This window comes from Rattus rattus, chromosome 8 (genome assembly GCF_011064425.1).
Source record: "Rattus rattus isolate New Zealand chromosome 8, Rrattus_CSIRO_v1, whole genome shotgun sequence".
Lineage (NCBI taxonomy): Eukaryota > Metazoa > Chordata > Mammalia > Rodentia > Muridae > Rattus > Rattus rattus.
Genome location: NC_046161.1, coordinates 63786347 through 63809997, shown reverse-complemented (window position 1 = coordinate 63809997; position 23651 = coordinate 63786347). Strand labels below are relative to the sequence as shown.

At 45.5% G+C, this 23651-nt stretch overlaps 1 protein-coding gene across 1 annotated transcript in view; it reads right to left on the bottom strand.

Moving 5' to 3' along the window:
- The window catches only part of Anxa2 (annexin A2), a 36198-nt gene extending 24517 nt beyond the window's left edge, over positions 1–11681 (bottom strand). Inside the window, exons 1-2 of the mRNA XM_032910064.1 lie at positions 11628–11681; positions 2211–2270 (exon numbers count right to left, since the gene is read on the bottom strand). Of these exons, the coding sequence (XP_032765955.1) occupies positions 2211–2258 (48 nt within the window). The 5' untranslated portion in view covers positions 2259–2270; positions 11628–11681. The remainder of the gene's footprint in view (positions 1–2210; positions 2271–11627) is intronic.
- Positions 11682–23651: the final 11970 nt, after the last annotated feature.

The window sequence follows — 23651 nt, the reverse complement described above, 5'->3', positions numbered from 1 at the left end:
TTGTCTGGGATTGTATGAGGTTATTCTTTTGAAGGATTCTCAGAGCCTTTGAGGCAAGCCTGTCAAAGAGGACGTCTCCTCATGGCCAAGGATTATTTGGTGATAGGTCTTTCCAGACAGCCTCTAGATTAGATAAATTTCTGTATTCAGAAACTGATTTGCTAAAGGTGCCTTTTTGGGTAACAATAAAAAGAGCTTCTAGGAAGCTGCCAGGGTGGGGGTGGGGGGCTCAGTCCTTTAGAGACCTAAAGACATCCTGCACTGGCTCTCTTTCCTTCAATTGATCAGTTGATCGATTGTCCTAAGTGACCCAGAACACCAACAGCTCATGTTAAAAAAAAAAACCAAACCAAACCAAACAAACAAACAAACAAACAAACAAAAACTGAGGTAATTGAGTTAGAAAAATAATGTCTCCTAGTATTTTAAGTAAGTTTCAATTTTGTGGTTGGTCCTCTCCATAGCTCTCCTGGGCATGTGGCCTATGGGTTGGACACCAGTGGCTCAGGCAGGGGAATGCTCTGAGAAGATGATGACGTGAAAGACATTTCAAGCAAAGTGCTTTCTGAAAATGTTCTCGTTCTTAACAGGGCCACCAGTAACTTATTGACAAGGGCAGGCACTGGCTGTGCACCACTTGGCTTCACTGCTCAGAGGCTGTGCTGTCGTCATATCATTGAGTGGGAGAAAGGCGTGTGTGGCTGTGTGGTAGCTCTAGAAACATAAAGAAACGAATAGCCAAGTGTCTTTAAAACTCACCTGTCTGAAATTAAGTTATTAGGTAAAAGTGATCCTTCCTTCCCTTAAAATATTGGGCAATACAGGACATTTTTATACTTTAGCTGGGTTAGTCCCATCTCTCCACACAGGGAAACACATGCTTCTAGGGCAGAGTAACTTCCAGTGATGGCGGAAGAGCTCTCTCACAAAACTTTTTAAAAAGGGCTTCATATAGTCCAAGCTAATCTCAAACTTGCTAGATAGCCAAGGACGACTTAGAATTTTTAATCCTCCTGCCTCCATGTCCCAAAAGCTGAGATTCTAGATGTGTGCTACCACTCCTGATTTATACAGTGCTGTGGATGGAGCCTATGGCTTCACACAAGCTATGCATGTACACTACCAGCCTGGCCATAGCCATAGCCACCTCTCATGAAACTTGATACCAAGAGCAATCTCATTATCAAAAGCATTACATAAAATCCACTGCAGAAACAAATTATAACAGCAAGACTTGTCTAGGCCCTAACAGCAGGCCATGTTCCAAGAAGAGGAAAGATTTAAATGAGGGAACAACAAAGGCCTTAATAGTCCACACAGTCTGTGTTTGAACAGGCCCATTCATTTGCACATTATGAGAGCAGGTGCCACAGACGACACAGAGGATCTTGTACATAAGACCCAAGTTGTCACCTGTCTTTTGAGTGGTTCTATAAAAGACAAATTTTAATCCTGAGATCCCCGCCAGACAAAAGAAAAACCAGATCAAACAACAAAGCCCTATGATTAATTATACAATTCATTTCTTCTAAAAAATATACATTCTGGTTTATTTTGGAAAAAAGATTTCCCAGGTGCTAGGTTAAAAACAGAGAAGCTGAGGCTTCCGAGGCCCACTCTAACTAATGAACTATCGTAGTTGATGGTTGCTTTGAGAGAGAGTCGCTTTTCCTTGGGGATGTGGCCGTGGTAGTTTCCGTAGTCCAGTAGACGATGACCCAGGAACATATGAGTAGCACTGACTAAACTCAGTGAGTTAATAATAATAATAATAATAATAATAATAATAATAAACCATTTGCCTAGAAGAATATTGCAGATAGTCTAAGAAAAAGACACGAGAACTGCTTTTTGACATGGTTGAAGCTTATGATAAATAAAACCTCAAGGGTTGACTTTAAAAACTAGCATGTCACCAAAGCAAAATTACCACTCATGTAGTAAGCCCAGCAAAACACGGTTCCAGCCATTTCCTTGCAAAGACGCTGTCCAAGTCTCATTCGATGCCAAAAAAGGTTTTAGCACCATGACATTTATTTCAAATGAAACTGCTAGGAACAGTTAAAGCAATGAGGGGCCCAGGCGCTGGGAGACACCTAATAATGGCTGAATTATGGCCCCACTTTCTTTGTGTATACAGTGAGATCGTAACACAGTTCAACAGATGTCCAATTTGCAAAAACACACAAAGTGAGAGATTAGATACTTACATCACCCTCCAAGCTGAGCTTGCACAGGATTTCGTGGACAGTAGACATTTTGAAAAAAAGCTGAAAAAAAAAAAAAAAAAGATAACACAAAGTTTTTTTTTTATTAAAAAAAAAAAAGCCTTCTTTTCCCTGAAGCAGGGCAATTCATCACACTAATGTCTTCTTGGACCATTGCATCTGAGGCTGTTAAAGCAAGTACTTTTTTCAAGCAGGCAATTCTCTATCTTACTATTGAGGAAATTAAAGCTTAGAGACGGGTGCCTTAGGTTGGGGATGGATTACTAAGCTGGTCTGTCTCTTGCTCTGGTTAAACAGGACCTGGCAGATTCTGGTCTGCGAATGCAGAACCTAAAAGCTTTCTGTGGTAAACACCACTCGTTCAAACAGAGAACGTGTTCTTCCATCAAAAGTGATAATGCACATCAAAACTGCCATGACTTGCGTGTCACTCCCAAATGACTTCATATTATAAGAAAGGCAAGAACTGGGCACAGCAGTGGCTCCATGTTGGCCTGGTCCCGAACAGAACCTATTAATATTAGCCACACAACCATTTCTTCCAGTGCTACTGAAAAGATTCAGGGGTTAGGCCATGGGTTCGTCCATAGCACGCTCACCTAATAACCACAAGACCTTAGTTTGATCCCCAGAACCCATATGAAAAAATCTGGGAATCTTGAAGTTCTGGGATATGGGTGGATCTCTGGAGCTCCATGGCTGGTCAGTCCAACCTCAAGACTCAAGCCAATGAGAAATGAGAGTTCTTGCCTCAAAAAGCAAGGTGGATACCGCCTGAGGAGAAATGACTCTTGATGGTGACCTCTGGCCTCCACACACAAGTGCATCCAGGCACACAATATGCACATGCACGAATAATACACACGTAAAGAGGTTATTAAACTGTTCTTAGTGCAAACAGACCAACTTTCTGATATGACCACATCTCATTGAGGGCTGATCTCGCAGTCAAGATTTAGAGTGATTGCAATGTCGTCATCGTCCACTGATTACATTTTATCAGTCAGGACTGCCGTACTGATGAAAGGCCTTTCCCTATTTGTGGAGGAAGTTCTTGGGACTGATAACCCCACATGCCCAGCCCCCACCACCGAAATTGATTACTATTGAGACGAGTCATTCTGCATAATCACCCCCCAAAAAGAAACAGCCACCTCACCGAAAGGTTGCCAACAGTGTTGGCACCAGCAGTTGCCTTGGTACTTGTGGGAATTATAAGCTCTCTATTCTGGTTCAGGGAACTTGCTTTGCTTAAATGTTTTCTTAAAACTGCTTTGAAGACAATATATGACCTAGCATTTGTCAGCTTATAGGGACGTTCTGAACCAAACGAATTCTAGGCTGTGTGAGGTAGGAGGTTGGGGAGAGAAGAATAACCTTTATTTGAGGCCAAGATGTACTTTTTCTCTCTCCTTTCTCTCCCTTCCTCTGAAGCCTTTTACACCTGACAAAAAGGAAGCTCAGAATTCAGAAAGCCACAGTCCAACCTCAGCCCCAAAGCCTTTCCAACACCTATACTGACTAATTAACAGCTTCCTTACAGACCACCCTTGCATAAGTGAGGGGCCTCCTCCAGCTCAGCTGTCCAGGCGATTTCAGCTACACAGCACAGCGAGTTTTCGTTGAATCGTTCTTCCAAACTGTCTGCCCAGCTCTGAGTGCTGCTCCTTGGATGGCTGCCCACATGGAGCCCTCCCCCAAGTGCCCTGCAGATCTGATGTAATACTTTGCACTCTCCGTTCCTGTTAATTCTTCCCCCACAACCTGACTCCTTGAGAGAAAGCCCCACAAATCTTGCTCTCTGTGTCAGCCTTTATAACCATCGGTTCTCTCATCAAGTTGCTCCTCCCTGCTGCTGCCAACTCAACCTCCCCCATCTGATCTCGTCAGATAGTTAGAAATCAAGGCCGATGCTTCCTCTAACTCCAGCAGAGATGCCTCCTGAGATCAGCACCGGGAGCCAGCTGCACCTCTCTCTATCCATTCCCCTGAAAAAGATTCAGTACTCCAAAAGTGTTGCTTGCCTTGGCTTTGCCTGTAGCAAATTGATTTGCTTTCTCTCCGGCTCCTGTCACGCCCACCCCTGTCCACTCCCCCTTACTGCAGGGTGTCCTGGAGCTGGAGAGATGTTCAGTGGATAAAGTACTGACCACACAGGTCTAAGGACCAGAGCTCAGATCCCTAGCAACCACCTACAACCCAGGTGGATAGGACAGTCCACCTGTGATCCCAGTGTTCCAGAGGCAAGGACAGGAGATCTCTAGAGGAAGATGGCTCACTAGTCCAGCTAAATGAGAGAGCCCCTTTGCGCTGAGATTTGAAGTTTGGTCCTCATTGCGTAGTAAGTATTCCTTACTATTAAGCCGTCTCTCCAGCCTCCAAACATGACCTTAAGGGAAGTTTTTAAACATGTCACATTTATATCACAACCATTCTGCACCAAAAAAAAAAAAAAATCCAAAAATATCATAACAACCCTAAAGTCACAGAGACTGACAAGCAATATGTAAGTGCCTATACCCATAAATATTTCCTATCTCATGCAAGTTTAATGGCAACCCTATTTTAGCTTAGAACTAAAATACAGCCTTTGCCCCTTCACTTCATCTGCAGGCTGTGCAGTTTCTCGGAAGGGAGAGTTGCTAGAAGGAACAGTGGCCTTTGCTTCTCACTATGGTTGTTAAAACTTCAGTTTGATTATTGAGACTGGGGTCAGTGTACCGCAACTCACAAGGTCAGAGAAGGCCTTTGCAGTGCCAGTAAAGTGTCTAGATCCTGGTAATGGTCAGGTCACCCACAAACTCGGGATAGACATGCACTGACACGGCACTGAGGAGATGGAGAATTCCCAACCTCACCTTCCCACCCATCATGGAAAATGTCCGCTGTTGAACTTGAGTAGATTACCTCTGGATGTTTCTGGGAGGGATTTCCTAGAGTAGGGTCATTAGAATGGGAAGACCCATCTTAAATGGGAATGGTACTATGTCATGAGCTTCTCTCATGACTACACAAAAAACAAACAAACAAACAAAACCCGAAGACAGTACCCAAAGGACCAGCATTCATCTCTCTCTGCTTTCAGCCTGCACACGCAAGGTGACCAGTGGCCTCCTCAAGCTCCTGCCTCCGTGCCTTCCCAGCTGTTAGTGTATCTACTTCTACTGTGAGTGGGAATAAGCCCCTCCTCCTTCAAGGTGGTAGTATTTGGTCACAAGAACCAGAAAAGTTAGGAATAAACCACTGGTAAGAGAGACCCTTAAGAGACTAGCTGTGATCCGCAGAAGAGCAGGGACCTTTGAATCCTCTGCCTTTGCCCTGTAGCCCCCACTAGCTCTTCAGTGGAGCTTTAACTTCACAAAGATCTAGGAAGTAGAGGGCCTAATGGTGAGGCTGCTATGTACAGGCTGAGAGGGGTGAATCACTAGCCAGAGGGCGTTGTCATTGGGCATGGGGACAGCAGGGCCCTGTGGAATACATACTCAGCATATATAGTGTATCTCAGGAAAACAAGGGGGCAAGTGTGTTAGGAAGCCATGTCCATGGGGTGACCCCAAACCCAAGGTCCTGAATGAATGGTGCAAAGTTAAGTTTGGTTAACAGAAGGGTAGAAGGTGGGAGGGCCAAAGTGACTAGACTCAGTACCCAATCACCCAAACCCGAGACTTAAAGAGAGCTACAAAAGCCAGGCGTGAAGATCCACAACCGGAATCCCATCTCTTAGCAGCTGGAGCTGGGAGGATGGGAAGTTCATCCTTGCGTCCATATTGAGTTTGAGGCTAGCCTGAGCTACCTGAGACCCTGTCTTTAAAAAAAAAGAAAAGAAGTCGATATTCCACATGAGAGGACCCTCCCTACACTTAACTCCTAGCTCCTCCAAAATGTAAACCTCAGGGAGCCTTAGTTGCAGACGCAGCCACCCTCCCCTTCTGGCAATCTGCTCCCCAGAACTGCATCTCTCTTCTCAGCACCTCAACCTCACCCAGCTGACCAACTAGTTTCAACCTGCATACCAGAAAGACAGAGCTATCTGGTGAGCCATCTGCTGATGAGAACGCTAAGCTAAGACAGGACCTTCGCTCCCAGGGCGGGCTGGGACTTGGCCACCCTGTGAAAAGGGCTCTTTCTCAGGCAGGTGTTTTTGTTTAAGAAAAGAAACCAGCCAAGTCCGGGCAGACTGAGAGCTGCACACCCCTCCAAGCCAATCTGGAGTGGCTCTGCCCAACCCCCACTGCTGGGAAAACTGGGCTGCCTCAGCGCCTCCCTAAATGAAGGGAACAGAGTGTCTCCTGTGGCCTCGAAAATATTAATAAATGAGACTTAACCTGATGGCTCAAGGCTCTCAGGGGGCACAGCTTGGCAGTAGCACACTCTGTGGAGCTGTTACAAGGTCAGTCAGTCAGTCATTTGCATGGGACAGACAGTCTGTTTTAATATTTTATAGGTTTGTCTTTTAAAAAACCTAAGACCTAGATCTTTTTACATTTTATTGTTTTGTTCAAAAAAAAAAAAAAGTAGTTACAGCAATGACCAAAAAGTACAAATGAAGTTCTTTTTAAACCTCTCTCCTGCAAAAAGAAAGCCAAGGAAACGTTTTTCAAGAAGCCTGAGAGGAAGACGCTCACATGTAACGCTGGAAACAGTAAAAATAAGGATTCGCTGAGTTAAAAAGTGCTAGTTCCAGGAAGCCTAGATATAAATTTAAAAAAAAAAAAAAAAAACAACCCAAGAGCTTGACAGGGCTGGTTTGTAGAAAATCCAACCTGGCAGTTTCAGAGACACACCCACTTGGAGAGTAGTTTAAAAGACATGTCTGTTGTTAGGTTACCCCAAAACAGATGCCTAGCAACCACCACGGTGAATCAATCATGGAGTGGAATGACCTCAAACCAGAATTTTGAAGTCAAAACGGGTGGGGGTGGGTATGTGGAGGGCTGGGTTTCCCCCGCCACAACCCTTACTGTAGGCCCTGGATACTGAAGTGTACAACCCACACTAGGATTAAAAAAAAAAAATACGTGAAGGATGAGAGAGGGAGTTCCCACTGTACCCCACCCTTCACCCCGTTAAATCATCTTTGGTTAACAGAACCTTCTTGAAAGCACATACTTTCCCCCTTAGTTTTATGGTTCTGATTAGTGCTTGAGTCACAGGGCCAAGTTAAGCCCCAGGATTCCTGGAATTCTGCCCACGGCCTTGATTGGACTCAGAAGAGGCCTCTACGGCACTTACTGTCCCTCTGGCTGCCGGATCTGAATCAATATTTGTGTGTTAGCTACACGTAGTGCCGCGTTGCCTTGGGAGCTGATAGAGTTGGAGTGAGTGGAAAAAGACCATCGAGGAAAAAACACGTTCAGGGTTGGGAAACGAAGCCCGTGCATCTATAATTCAGTTTCAGTGTCTTATGGTCCACATATTAGGCTTCCAACAGGGCTCAGCTGCCAGAGAAGAGTCCAAGTTCAAAATAATCCACCACACCCTGAACCTCTTTCTCTCTCTCTAAGGCTGTGGTTTCTTCTCTCCCTCCTCCCCCCTCTCTCTTTAGCAAGGTCTCTTGTGTAGCACAGGCTGGCTTCAAACTCATTAAGTAGCCGAGGATGAGCTTGAACTCCCTGCCTCCCAGTTTAATGTGGTGCTGGGGACGGAATCCGGGACTTTCAGGCAAGCATTCTAACCACTCAGCGACACTATCGGTCTCTCAATGCAATCTTTGCACAGGCACACATGTGCATACATGTACATGTCTCCTCCACGTAAGTCAGGCTAGGTCACTAACTCTCCTCTCGGCATGCTCAGTGCTATCTGCCCCTCTACCAGAAGCACTCCCTCTTGATCAGTGGGCATTTAAGTGAGAATTTAAGCCATAGACAATCATAATGATGTCACCTCGCCCAGATCTCCTCTCATGCCAGAGTGTTTGGAGAACACCTTCCACACTGTCCAGTCATAAGGCTTGCGACTCACTCTTCTCCTGACTCAGAGGTCTGACGGTGCCTGGCATATGGTAGGTGGTTCACACACTGGGTCTTCCTGTTTTAGGTCTACTTTGTCGTGTCCAAAATAGTCTCCGTTTTCAATTTCCTTTCTCTGCCTAGGACTGCATGTTTAATCTCCAGGCCATTCAGACCTGGGAGCCCCGATTCCCAGCCTCTGAACATCTTCATACAGCCTGACCGCTCATCTCAGGGGAGCCTCTTCCCATTTGCATAAGCGACTTGTACCAAGCCCTGTCTCCACAGTATCTGGATGAGATGGCCCTCGCTCTGCCTCAGGGCAGCATGGGAACCACGGCATCCACCCGAGCAAGCAGAGAGCCAGACAACAAAGAGGGAGCAGAAGAGAGGAGGGAGACACATGTGGCCTTGTGACGCCTCTGAGCTGTGAGTGTCCTCTGGGTGTGGCCAGGAGACAAAGGGCACACACAAATGGTTCCATGTCATTCCTGTGGTCAATGTGTCCACATCAAGTCTGGGATGAGAACTAGACTGCTGGGGTGCTGCAGATGGCTACCCTAGGAAGATCTGAGCTCAGATCACTTATAAACTTCAGTGTGCACCCTCATGGGAACATCTGGAGATCATATTAGTGGACCCACCCAGAATCACAAGTCCCCTCAACAACACGGATGGGCACTGCCTCTGGTAACAAAAGGGAAAACACGCCAGACTGAATGGGTGGAAAGAATTTCTGTTAAGGCCTGGAATTTCCTCTCTCGTGGCCTACAGCTAGAGGAGGGTGTGGCCCGGGGAATTATTTGTAGGTGAAGAAAAAGAGAACAGCCAACTTCTACTCAAGTCTCCAATTGATTCCAAAGGATAGGGTGGATAGGGTAAATCCCGGGACTCTATACACTCGTTTGGGGATAAGCTCAGGTCCAAGTCCAGTTCTGTTAAACAACTGGGTAGAAGCCAGGAAAGGAGACCCAGTTAGGTATGGGAGTGAATACTAATTTGCAGAAAACATAAAATGTCAAATCAAATTGCTATCTGCCCAGTCAATTCAGTTCCCCCCCACACAATAGGTTCAAATTCTAAAAAGGATGTGTGAGTGTGTTTGTGTGAGTGTGTGCGTGCACATATTGTATGCATATTCATGTGTTTGTGTGTCCAGTCCACTATTGTATTCTCAGTACCATTAACTGTGGTTAGGGCACAGTAGATACCTGCGAGATCGTTTTTTTATAACGATTGATGTTTAAAGCAGAGAATAGTGCCTGGCACTCCTTTTGTAACGCAACCACCTTTGCTTGATGAAACAAGCCAAGAGTTAGAGCACAAATTCCCATAAATGCTCACACATATTAATCTAGGCCCAAAGGTGCAGGGAGAAACCACAGTCCTCAAAGATCAATAGCAATTTAGAAGAGTGCCTGGAAAACTACTTAAATCCGAAATTAGCCAGGAAGCCAATGACCAAGTCTGCCTGCCTAATGCCAATCAATAGGAAACTTTAATAGCTCAAAGACACAGGATGTGAAACATCGAGGCATCAGGCCAAGCGCTCCGTAAAAGCCTCAAGTGCTGATGGCTAGTTAGTCAAACTTCCTGAACTGCTAGCACACCAAACAGGAAACCCTTAACAGAGAGACGCACCTAGGTTACCCCTGCTGCAGCGGAGGTGATGGGCCTCTGGAGGAACCCTTGGACTTAAGATCAGCAGTGTACTTTGGAGAGCAGAAGAGGAGGGCTCTGCTCAGGTCTCCTCAGCCATCTTCAAGTTCCCTGACTCAGATCCACAGACTGAGTGCTTCACACTCTGAACCCAGCAGGAAGTGGGCGGGACTGCAAGTCTCCAAAGCCAACCTAACAGGTCAAGGGGCGCGGGCTGCAAGACGTGGAAGGAACTCAGGAAACAGAAATGGGAGAAGGGTTTCCAACTGACATGATTTGATCAAGACTATCTTTAAAACTAAGGGGGAAAAACCTTAGCCCCACATCACCCCTCACCCTCCCAGTTTGCCTTCCGCTCCACTGCCTTTTGGCACTAAGATACGATGCGATTTTTTTTTTTCCGGTGCTAGCTTGGGATTTCAAACACCTTCTATAACTTTGTTGGGGTGGGGCAGGGAGTGGCTTCCAAGTCCAACTTGCAGATCCATCTAATTATACTCCTGAGTGTTTCAGGCTAAGGACCTTGAATTCCAAGAGTCAATGGTTACTCTTAAGGGCTGGAGTTAAATATGGCGTACTACTACACAAATGACTAGCTCTTTCCAGTTCTGGGAATGAAGTTCGACCTACTATGGTACTCTATCAATAAGTTTAATCATGATCATCAGGTTTTGTTTGTTTGTTTGTTTGTTTGTTTGAGACAGGGATCTCACTATGTAGCTCAGGCTGGATTCAAAAGGTATCTTGTTGCCTTAGACTTCTGAGTGTTGAGATTACCTCTGTCTCTCAAGTAACAGTTATTTTTGTTGGCTTTGTTCCGTTTTTACATTTGTATGCCGCTGTGTTCAGTGTGCTTTACTTGCCTATTTTTGAATGAACCCGTTTTCGAAAAACCTTCAATAACTCAATGTGAGTGGCGCTAAGAACAACAGAGTTCGGAAACCACTTTCATAGATAAAGAAACTTCTGGAACCACAGCCCTCCATGGCAGCTTTAGAACCTACCGCCCAGGAACCACGCCCTTTTCTATAGACCCTATCAACTGACTCAAGGTGGTTTCAGCGGCCGCGGCGGCGCAGTCAAAGCAACGTCCCCTACAACCACCCGGGGACACTTCCTTCTGCACACATTCTAGCTAGCGAGCCGCAAACTCCCCAGCAGGAATGAAATCTGAAGTCGCAGACCTAACAGACAATCTAGAGTTCACAAAGACTGAGCTGAGATTGTTTTATGAGTAAAGAAGGACACCCGGTACTTAAGACTTGAGGTTCTGGTGCCCCCCGGGCCTCCCCCAGGCACCCCGCTCCGACTTCACATATGCACGTCTCTCAGTTGTAAGGAAATTCATCTGAAATTGCACAAGTTACGGTCCAGAGTGAGAGAACGCAGTGCGGAAGGCGGGAGGAGGAAAGTCCACGACTTCTCACTGCTGGGCTGGAGGCTCCCCAGCGGCCACACCCAGTCCTCCCCCCCACTGGCATCTAGCACGTCTGGAATGCAGCTCCCCTCGGCTCCCCGCCCCACACAGGGTCTCCCCGCTTCCGAGGAAACCTCAAAGGGAAGCACGCCCCCCACATCCCCTGTGCCCCGAACACTCAGGAGAGTGGCATGCAAAGAGCACTGTCACTCGCGGGACACTTTGCAACTCTGTTGCTGGGCCCGCAGATCAGCTGAAGGGGCCGGTCCCTCTCCGAGCCTCCCGGGGTCCGCATCGCTGGAGCCTGCCCGCTCCCGGTTCAGAACCGCAACCCCGAGGCCATAGCGGGCATCCGGGCCGCGCCCCGCTTACCTGGGCCGGGCACCTATTGCAGAGAGCCTCCCTAGAAGCCGAGCGGCCCGACTGGGCTGGGTGGGGCTTTTATATCCGCCCCATCCTCCCTGCGCGAGGCCGCCCCGCCTCCCCTCCCTCCCCGGCCTGTTCCCACCCTGCTGGGTGACTCACCCAACTTGGAACGCGGCCCAAGCCCAGTCCTGCCCTACGTGACAGCTCCACCACCTCCCCAGGCCCTACAAGCATTCCACACACACCCCAACCCCCCAATCCCCTTACTCCTAGGGTATGGGTCCCAGTGCTCAGGCTGGCTCTGGGTTATTAAGATTTCAGCTGCCTGGCTTGCCCAATTCACTTCTTTTGCTTTTAGGCTTCTAGGCGGCGAGGTAATGGAGGGTAGAATTGTTTCAAGGCGCATATATTTGGATTCCTCTGAGCTCGGCTGTTGGCACCCAGCTCTCCATGACCGTCTGCAAACATATTAGCTTAACCTCTGGTCACAAGCTGGAGGAGCGTGGGGAGGGCTGCTCGCTTAACTTAGTCCTGCCCCACACAGTCTACTCTGCCTTGGAAACCAAAGCAGGGGGGCCTCCAACCAGTTAGGGAGACCTAGAGGTGAGGCCAGAAGGTCTCTCCCCCAAATAACAGTGCTTCAGTGCTCCCTATACCCCAGGTCCTACTGTCTTTCCTGATTATAAGTTATTGAGGGTTTTCCCCCTCGTTCCTTGACCAGTTGTTTCTCTGGGTTGTATTGTTTCTTTCCTAGCCTGTTTTTCCAGTGGAGTCACAGGAACAACGCAGTGGTGAATCGTGTTTGTGTGTGACTGATCGTTAAACTTCAAGCTAGCATGCGAGCCGGAAATACCTTTCACACTAGTTTTTGGGGTTTTGTTTTGTTTTTCGAGACCGGGTTTTTCTGTGTAGACCTGGTTGTTCGGAAACTAGGCTGGTCTCGAACTCCAAGATCTGACTGCCTCTGCCTCCCCAGTGCTGGGATTAAAGTGCACCACCACCACTGCCTGGTCACACTAGGTCCTTAAACTCACTCCTCGCACAATCCACCTCTCTTTTCTCCAGGTTCTTAAGGGTTTTCCCATCGCAAGTCTTTCCTATCTCGTCGTGGGTGCTCGTGGTTCACAACCGCAAGGAACTGTCAGACTCTGGGATGCTGTTCCTCCAGAATATCCACCTTGGCCCACCTCGTTATTTGAGACAAGGTATCTCTTTGGCCCGGAGCTCACAGTTTAGGCAAGATTGGTTGGCCAATAATCCTACCTAAACTGGGAACAGAACTCAAGTTCTTATGCTACAAGATCTTGGGCCACAGGATCATATCCAGATTAATTTTCTTCCCAGCCCTGGTCCCTTCTGTCTTCAACATCTGTTTATACTTTCCACTCTGGTCTCAATTCACTCCTAGGAACCAAAGGATGACAGTTAAGAGGAAGAGATACTAGGTATAGTGCCCACTGTCATATAGACAGTTAGCTGTGAAGTTGGCCCCAGCAGAGTGACAAATAGAAAACGACATATGCCTTTTGATACAATGTCTGATTTACATTCATAGCTCTTCAATGTGGACATCTTTAAAGACAGAAACCTTGTTTATCTTACTACTGGGTGTGAATACCTTGAAGCATAAGACATGGGCGCACACATCTGCTAGCAAGCAGCAGCCTGCCTCCCTGGGTTATTTCTCCACCCAGCCCCACAGGCCCCATACTCTTGCTTGTGTGTGGGAGGGTGGGCGGTCCAGTAGCGGAAATAGCATTTAATTGACATCATGTGAAACATATAAAAGTCACCAACCATCCAAAGAATTTTGGGCTTATCGTGGACAGCTGGAAAAGCTGAATGTATAGAGAGCTGTATGTGGCCGGGCCTCATTTACGTCCTGCTAAATATCAGGTCTTTCTTCTTGGCCTAGCTTCTTGGCATCCCACCTTCCATCAGGAGATCTCATTGGTTCTGCCTGTAAGCTCATCTGACACACATTGTTTCAAAAGCCAATCCGAGGGTACTCTCACTTGATACACAGTTGGGATTGTTTGGAAATCAAATTAACCAATGCTAGCAATGATTGGAATATACTGAATACCCTAACTAGATAGTTTATAAAAGTCTACAAAAAAAAAAAAAAAGGCATATGGGTGGGGGTGGGAGGAGGTAAAGTGCTTGCCACGAAAAGCATGAAGACCAGAGTTCGATCTCCATAATCGATATTGAAAGCTGACTGTGTTAGTTGAGTTGGTCCCAAGCCCAGATCTAGGGCTTTGAGTTGGTCCACCCCAACATCTACCTCATCTAGGGCCTGTCCTACAGATTCAAGGCCCTCTGAGACACAGGGCAACTACAGGATATCTGAGAGGAGTCCTGGTGAGGATCCAGTATTGATAGTGTAGCAGGAGCCAGAGGCCTCAAGCCAGACCAATGACTCACTGTAATGAACATTGCAAAGAGTGCTGTTTGGCCTAGAGGGCATCTAGACTGTATGACACACCATGACACACTGCAGTTCCCATGGTGAAGTTTTTTATTTTTCTTCTTTAAGTTTATTTTTTGTCTTCTTTTGCAGAGGAGGTTGCAAGGGTAGAGGACGGGTACAAAGGGATGAGGAGACGAGTGGGGTTGGAGTGCATGATGTGAAATTCACAAAGAATCAATAACAAGTTAAAAAAGAAATAGTTGACTGTGGTGGTGTGCCCTTATAATCGCAGCATCAGGGAGTTGGGAGTTAGAGCGGGTCTCTGAGGCTCTCTGGGCAGCCAGCCTACCCTACTTGACCAGTCGCTGACCACTGAGCGATCCTGTTTCAAAAGAGTGCCCGAGGAACTGTAATAGAGGCTGTTCTCTCATCTTTACACACACATGTACACACACACACATCATGCACAAACCTATACATACTCACACACACTCATGCACACACATACACACACATTTATACATTACACACAGTCACACACACACTCAATACACTCACATATACACACTCACTCATTCACATATGCACTCTTACATACACACACTCACACACATACATACACAACTCACACATATACACACATACATACTCACACACATACACACACTCACTCATTCACATATGCACTCTTACATACACACACTCACACACATACATACACAACTAACACATATACACACATACATACTCACACATACACATACACTCACACACACACTCACACACTCACACACACACTCACACACACAAATACACACACACACATACACACACTCACACACACATACATACGCCCATACACACACACACGCACATACACACACACACACACACACACATGCATGTACATACACACTCACACATACAGGGAAAGCTCTCATTCCAACCTAACAGCAACACTTTGTAAAAGTGTCAGGGAAGCTCTGCGGCCAGGTTAGCCTCTGAAAAGCCAGTTTTCTCCTCAGCAGGACTAACTCTGGTTCCCTGCAGGTCTTGAGGACAGTGGTCATTTTACAAGCTTCTAGGTCTCTTGGGCTCTGGCAACTCTGAACTCATAATAAGACCTCAGGCAGATTTTGTTAAGCTTGTGTCGTGACCTCAGCCACACAGAGGCCGCCACCTGGACAAACCCCTTTGTTTTGAGATATGTTCAGAAGGATCTGCGAGAAGCATCTGCAGGACACCAGTGCTGTTCTCAAACATCACAGGCCCCTTCCCTCCCCACTGATCCGTTACAAAGCAGCCAGAATGATCTTGCTAAAAGGCATGTCAAGGGTTTTTTTTTTTTTTTTTGAGTTTGTTTGGTTTGGATATTGTTTGTTTTTGAAGCAGGGTCTCATGTATCCCTGGCTGCTCTTGAATTCATAGTGTAGCCTAGTATGAGCTGGACCTCTGATCCTCCAGCATCCACTGCTGGGTTTACAGGCTTACGTTATCACTTCTGCATTTTTACAGTGGCAGGGTTGAAGCGAGGGCCTTGTGCACACTGGGCAAGCACTGTATCTGCTGAGCTACATCACCAGACATCTATGACAACGCGATCAAATGCCCCACATTTCTGACATCTTTCCCCTTTACTCTGGGGATTGTGCCAGGACTCAGGCTGAAACTGTGCATGCGTCTCTTTCCTGTGTTCCGTTAATCATTCTTAGGCCAACTCACAGGGATGCTTCCTAAGCTAAAAACAACTTAGTTCTTTCTCTCTCTCTTTCTAATTTTTATTTTATATGTATGAGTGTTTTGCCTGCATATATATCTGTGTACCACATTCATACCAGTCGTCCATGAAAGCCAGAAGGGAGTGTTAGATCCTCTGGAATTGGATGGCCAACTGGAGGCACTAGGAAGTCTGAGTTCTCTGAAAGAACAGCCGATGAGTGTTCCTAACTACTGAGCCACTCCTCAGCCCCCAGCAGCTTAGTTCTTAGTGCATTTCCCTGCAATTGAGGGAATGAGCGGTGTTGGGAATTGAACCCAGGGCCTTGCAAGTGTGGGACGAGTGTCCTGTCATTGAGCTAGCTGCCTCTTCGCAGATCAGATCGGTAAGGCAAAGGGTGAACATCTCAGATCCTTTCAGTTGCTATCTTTTTTTCAACCAGCATTTTCAACATAATTCTGCACATTATTTTGTCTTTGTGTTTGCATACAGATATTTAGTAGCTAAATATCTGTCATCAAGGAAAAAAAACCATAATTCTGCAGACAGGACGTGTTAGTTATGCTCTTATATCTATTAAAAAAGCAATATTTTTCATAACTTAAAGTATGTTAGTGAGGGGCTGGAGAGATGGCTCAGTGGTTAGAAACGTACTACTCTAGCCGAAGACCTGAGGGTGACCCTGAGCACCCAGGTAGAAGAGCTCACAACTGCCTTTAACTCCATCTCCAGAGTTGTCTGATGCTTTCTGCTAGATCTGTGGGGACTTCACTCATAGGACATATACCCCCACACAGAGTTGTACACATGAATCTTTCAAAAAGAATTTAGTTTCTGTATGTATGAAAACATACAGAAAATATCGTTTTTACTGTCAACTTTATTGAAAGCTACCTGAGGTATTTTGAAAGTTTTGAATATATTAAATTTAAATACCACATCCTGTTAGCTGGAGTTTTAAAAATAAAAGCTAAGCAGAATACGATATTAGTAACTTGAGTATATCCATGTTAGACTTTAAATGTAAATACATGTATGTGTGTAGGTATGTACATGCATACACTGGCATATGTAAATACACAGGAGAATAGAGACCAAATTAGTAATGGTTACCTTTTGGAAAGTACACATCAAAAGAATGATCACCTTTTAAACACATTGTTTTTTTAAAAAATTAAAATTTATTCATGTATTAATATGTGTATAAATGTTGCCTGCACGTATGTCTGTACACCACATTCATGTACAGCCTACAAAAGGGAGAAGAAGGCATTGTATCCCCTGGAACTGGAGTTAGAGCTGGTTGTGAGACACCGTGTAGGTGCTGAGAAGCAAACTAGAGTCCTTGGGAAGAGTGCTCTGTGCTCTGAACCACAGAGACATCTTTCCAACCGTCACTTATTAATATTTTGAGTAGCGTCTCATGTGTACCGAGCTAGTTTAGAACTCCGATCTCTATCTCCCAAATGCTGGCATTACAGGGACATGCCCCCCTCCTAGTTTTATGCAGTGCGGGGAATCCAGGCTTCATACATACTAGGCAAGCATTCTGCCGACTAAGGCATTAATGTTTAACATAGTTGCTCCTATAATATTAGAGAGAGCAGAAAAAGAAAACAGCCGGTAAGGATGAGCTGCCTTCAAAGACATTAAGATTAGGATAAACTAGGGGTTGGGGATTTAGCTCAGTGGTAGAGCGCTTGCCTAGGAAGCGCAAAGCCCTGGGTTCGGTCCCCAGCCCCGGGAAAAAAAAAAAAAAAAAAAAAAAGATTAGGATAAACTGTGCCAGGTTTGGAAGAACGCTCAAATCTTGTAAGAAATATCATCATTATTATGCATGTGAGTGTATGATACATGTATGGGTGTGCATACCACACATGTGGTGGTCAGAGGACAACTGTGTGGCGACAGTTGTCCTTTTCCATCTTCTCTTGGGGTTCAGGAATTAAACTCAGATCTCCAGGCTTGCACAGCAAGCACCTTCACCCCTTGAGCCATCTTATCAGCATTCAGTTATTTTTAATATTTTTCCTCCACTTGAAGAAAATCCAATTATTAAGAAAAACATCTATAAGTAAAGGGCAGGTTGGAACAGCATAGCAGTCTCTGATGACAAAGAAAACACTGCAGACTTAGAAGATGAGGGTATAGGGCAAAAATCTCACTTGAGGTCGACTCTCTACTGGTAATTTATGATTGAACAATCAAGGCAGGGTGTACATGGAGAGATTACGAAGAACAGAAATATATGCTGGGCACAAACATGTAACAGGACACGTGGTTTATGGGAGGGGTACAGTTGTTTGTGTTGTATCTTATCTCCTGGTGCTGTCTATGCATGTGTGCTGGGCTTCACTCTCAGACTAGGAGCTGCAAGGTCTTCTTTGTAAAGCCCTGGCCCTGGTCAATGTGGGCCTCCTAAGAAATTCCACATGCTGAGCAGCTGACGTGCTTGAAAGGGACTCTAGTGGGTCCCAGGAACTTGGAGTGGGAAAAGGAGCATCCTATTTTCCTTTAGCTTCAAACCTAGATCCTCAATGTGCAGTGTGCTATGTCTAGGTCTAGTGATGTTGTACACACATGTGAGCGTTGATTCACAGAAACAGGTTTCACTTATTTATTTATTTATTTATTTATTTATTTATTTATTTATTTATTGAAAAGGTCACGTATCTTTTTCTAAGTGGAAGTGCTTTGAATAATTAAACACTGGCCTAACAAATAGATCAATAGATCAGTTTTTTTTTTTCAAGTATACTTAGCCTTTCTCTTTCTCGGATTCATTTTCTGTGCAAACCAGAAAGAGCATCCCTTGTGTTAGTGAAGATTACCGACCCTTCACATACGTGGGTTCCATACCCAGGTGTTCAAACATCTGCTCACAGAAAACCTTTGAAAATGGATCACGCTTCTGTATTGAACATGTACACTATTCCCTAAACAATACACCAAGACTACATCTTATAGGGTGCTCACCTTACATTTGATTTTATAAGCAATAAAGATGGTTAAAAGCAAGAGTGTCCAACCTTTGCACATTGCAACACGATGGATGCTACAGTGTGTGAAAATGTTGGGCCACATTGGAAGCCCTCCAGGCAGGGCCACATAGTTCTCTACGGGCTACGGCTTGCACATATCTGTAAAGTACATGGGAAAGTGTGCAGATACCATGTCATTTTATATAATTTTATTGTCATTTCATTTCAAAATGCTATGACATTGAATAAAGTCCAAGTGCTATTGAGTTGGTTTTTGCTCAGCCTTCAATGCTGAAGATGAAGCAGAACGGAGCCCAGGAGCACAAGAACACCATCTTACAAAGATAACTAACTGAACAAGGGAATCTAGCATCAAAACCATCTGCTGAGGTAACGCAGAGTGGGGAGGACAGGCTCTCCTTCCTTTTATGGTACTGAGACTGTGACTCCAGCAGGAGCCAGAGCGGGCAGTGGCTAGTTGGATGCTAGTCAACTGGCATTGTCATGGGGTCCATGCTAGCCCCTGCAAGGAAAACTAATGGTTTTGGTTTTTACACAGGCTGTTCCCCAGCCTCTTGGATTTCCTCTTGTCTGGCTTTCTCCAGGTTTTCATAATCCATGGTGACCTTGTTTCTGAGGAACCAAAGACTGGAAGATCTCAGTCTTGACAACTTCACACACTGTGCTTATGTCAAAAGCTTCTGTCCCCAGCTTCTGTGGCAGAATGGTGACTCTACCAACATCATATAGTGGCTTCACATCATTCTTACTGTTTCTTGAATTCATTTCCCAGCACTGAGAGCCTTCCACTTCATTCTGCGGTCATGGCTATCAGACATGGCAAAGAAACGAACCCCAGATTTTCTATCACTGGGTCCTTTGATGTTGTTTTGCCCATTGGAACTACCAGGTTGGTTGATGTGGTTATGGATCAGTAATGGGATCCCCAACCTTAGATTTGGGGGTGAGCCTTAGAGCAGCATTAGTGACCACACAATTGTCTACAGCCAGAAACCAGAAAACCCTGACTGGGAATGTCACCTTCCACAGTGGCTACACTGCATGCACATGGGATCTGTCCTGCAGCATCACACAGGGTCAGCCATGCAGGACATTAAACTCCAGTTGACCAGCATGACCTGGCCCTATGCTTTGGTCAAAGCTAGGTGTGTCTTAGTGTGGTCAAAGATCTGAGCTTAGTGCTAACTGATCAGTTAGACTTCCTAACAGAGAACAACAGACCATTGCTAGTTGAGGTAGGTGCTCTGTATAAGGGAGAAGCCATGGGACAGCACACTAGATTCATATGTAAATCTGTCATCCATGCCTACCCAATGACTGTCCATTTACTTGGTCCAGGCTGCTCCATCTCTGGGTCTTGTCTTCATGGTTCTCCTGTGTCATTTTAAAGAAGGGATCTGAGCATCCTCAAATTTTGTTACCCATGGGACGAGGAGCCCTGGAATGCATTCCAATATATTGGAAACCAAGGACTGACTGTGTACAAGAAGTTAATGCTTCAGTTCACACTCTTTGGACTACAGGACCCCAACCTGTTTTCAGGTCCTAGGTTGTTTAAATGTGTATCTGTGATTAAGAAATATTTCTTTATAGTCAAATGAAGTTGAACAATGTTATCATCGTCCTCACCACCATCATCACTGATAGAGTCTCTCTACATTGCCCTGGCTATCTGGGAACTCACTATGTAGCTGAGGCTGGCATTGAACTCACAGAGATCCACCTGCCTCTGTCTCCCAGGTGCTTGGATTCAAGGCATATGCCACTGTGCCTGCCAGACACAGCATTATTAAAAGTAACACCAGAGAGCTGTTAAACATCCTTGACACACTTTATTTCTAATAATAAGTGACATGCCGATGAGAACGTGGGTAGACAGCTAGAGATAGGAACATACGGTGGGGACACAGGCTATCAGCATCAACAGGCGCAAGGAGAATAGGAAAGAGTAAAGTCCTATTATGTTACTTACAAGGCCAGAGTTGACGCACAAGGACTAGGCCGTAAGAGGATGCAGGGAGCTGAGGTAGAACTCAGCCAGACACTGACGGAAGCCTAGGGCGCTATGATCCATTAACAATATCTACTAGTGGGGCAGGTAGTGGTGGTGGTGGTGGTGGTAGAACAGAAACAGGAAATGAAATCAAGGCTGCACAGGTGAACGAACAGAGAAACTGCCAGAAGGGAAGTCAGGACAGGCTGTGTGTGGGCTAAGGGGGGCTTCTCCAGCTCTGTGATGCTCATTGCAGGGTGACTGTGGTCAGATCTAGAGTGGACAGCTAGTTACAAAGTCACCTCTGCCATTTCTTCAGAAAACAGAGCCAAGAGAGAACAAGGAAGAAAAGGAGGAAGGGGTAGGTGAAGGAAAGCCCAGGAGGGCGTATACTGTGCCCAGAGAAATAGGGCGGGTCTGTGTTCCTGACCTGGGTACACCTGGGGTTTCTTACCTTCCCGATGTTAATCTCTCAATATCTGGGAACTATGCATTTTGGCCTAGGTTATCTCTAAGTTCCTTACAAGCTCCTAAGTTAGTAAAGTTCTGCAAAGATTGAGTCTCGAAGTTTCTAAGACTGTTAAGTCAGTCACAGAATGAGTCACAGTCCAGTTTTATTACTCAGGTGATTGGACTCAGGTGATAACTCTATCCCTCAGCTCGCCAGCATCTGCTTTTCCCAGGACATGAGGGGAGGGGGAAGCCTCACTGCTTTCTAAGAGGGTGGGAGTCAGGACTGTGCTAGAAGCCAAAGACAAAGCTGCTCACTCGACTCTAGCTGCATCTTTTCTCTCTCTTCATGGTCACCCTCACATCCCAGTGCTCCACTCCCTGATCTGGAGATTAGCCAGATGATCTCATTTGTCTTTCCTGATGCTGGTTTCTATGATTCATCAGCTATAGCAACTAGGGTGGGGACAAAGACACAAGTCCGGTCTCAGGCTATGCAGCCCAAAAGGAAAGAGTTGGAAAAACTGTTAGGATGTGAGAGAGAAGAGGGAGGGAGAGATGAAGGAAGGGACAGAGGGAAAGAAATTTTTATAAATATTTTTCTATGAAATTTGAGGCAAAAAAAGCTTATCCTATAATAGATGAAAACATTCTTCATTTTGATCCTCTGTGCTCCCCCAAAGCTGCCAGGATCCATCTGGTTATAACTGCCACTGACTTCCAGGATGGGTTCATCCACTGTGGGCAACATTAGACTCCACTAAGTGTCAGGCACTGAGCAACAGGCTGGGCAACAGGAAACATGGAAGCAATAATTATAGGCTGGCAAACATCAGGAAAGAAACACAAGTGTCCGAGAACACAGGAGGAAAAGACTAGCCCTGTGAGAGACAGTTGGCCATTATAGAAAAGCGAGCCACTCCTTCTGAACCAATGTTTCAGTTACTCAGAGTTCTTTGATGTTATTGCACAACCTAAAAGTCAAAGAGGAAATAGAATACACACCCATATATTCTGGACAGGCCGGAAGTGGCCGGGTAGAGGTGTGACTGTTTATTTTTACACAACCCATCCAGAACAAGGGCTGGTGGCAAGACTGGTCACCAGGGATATGATTAATCACTCCATTGTGAAACTATCTTCCTCTGCTTAAGTATTTTTGTCACAAGCAAATCCTAGTCACTGGAGCAGAGTTTTGTGGAAAAGCTAACGGTCATTCCCAGCCAAGGCTGGTGACTAAGAGGGCAAACGTTAGCAGGAAGATAGAAAATTGTCCAGTTGGGGTTAAAGGTATACAAAGCCATGGCTAGGCCCTTAGTTGAGGACATTTATGCATGCAGCAGAATTGTTTTTATTTTAAAGACATTTAATCATTTTGATATGAGGTTCAAAGTAGAGATCTGTCAGCTCAATCAAGCTTTTACAGTTTGCTGATACACTAAATAATTCAGAAAGAGCAATACTATTTTAAAATTTCCTTGTTGAGAGGGATGGATAATGTAGTAAAGATTAAAGGGCTGAGGTGGACTCTTCAGTCGTGCCATAGCTATGGGTAAGGACACAACCACGAAAGACTCTTAAAAGCTAACACTCCAAGGTCTGAATAGGGGTGCAGACTTGTAGTCTCAATAGAGGCAGGAGGGTAGTTCAAAACCTTTCGCATATCCAGACTAGCCACGAGCTCAATACACAGCCAAGGATGATCCTGAACTTCTGATCCTCCTGCTTCAGCCTCTCAGTGCTAGGGTTATCGGTATGTGCCACAATGTTTAATCAAGCCAGGATTACATGCTAGGTGGGCACTCTCTTATCTGAGATACATTTTCAAACATGAGGTTTTTAAAAATTTTTTATTTATTTTTGTGTGTATGAATGTCTTGCTTATGTACATGTGTGTATACAACATGCATGTCTGTTGGATCTCCTGGAATCGGGATTACAGATGGTTGTGAACCATCACATGGTATTGGGAATCGAACTTGGATCCTCTGAAAAAGTAGTAATTGTTCTTAATTGCTGAGCCATCTGTTCAACCCCTGAGCTATTACTTCTTAAGTGACTTTCTTGGAAAGTCACCAGTCTTTTTTCAGAGTGACAGTTTCTTCAAATGATGCATTTGGAGTTCAATTCTCCATAGAGAAAGTGTGGAAAGAAACCTGTACTTTATTTAGCTCTATGCTCTCAAGTAATCACAGACATCTGATGTCTTCATAGGGAAGCTGTAGAACTCACCACACTATGACTTACTTACCTATCTCTAGTACATTTACCACTGAACCTCAAACCATGTCATGGGTGCATTCTAATAGTTATGGAAGGTTTGGTTGGCACCAAAGACGTAGGTGGTTGGCTTGCCTGGGGAAGAGTTTTCACTGTGCCCTTGGGTTTACATCAAAAGGTAGCTTCCCAATACAGTCCTCAGACTTCCTTCATTCCCAACCTGTCCCCCATCTCT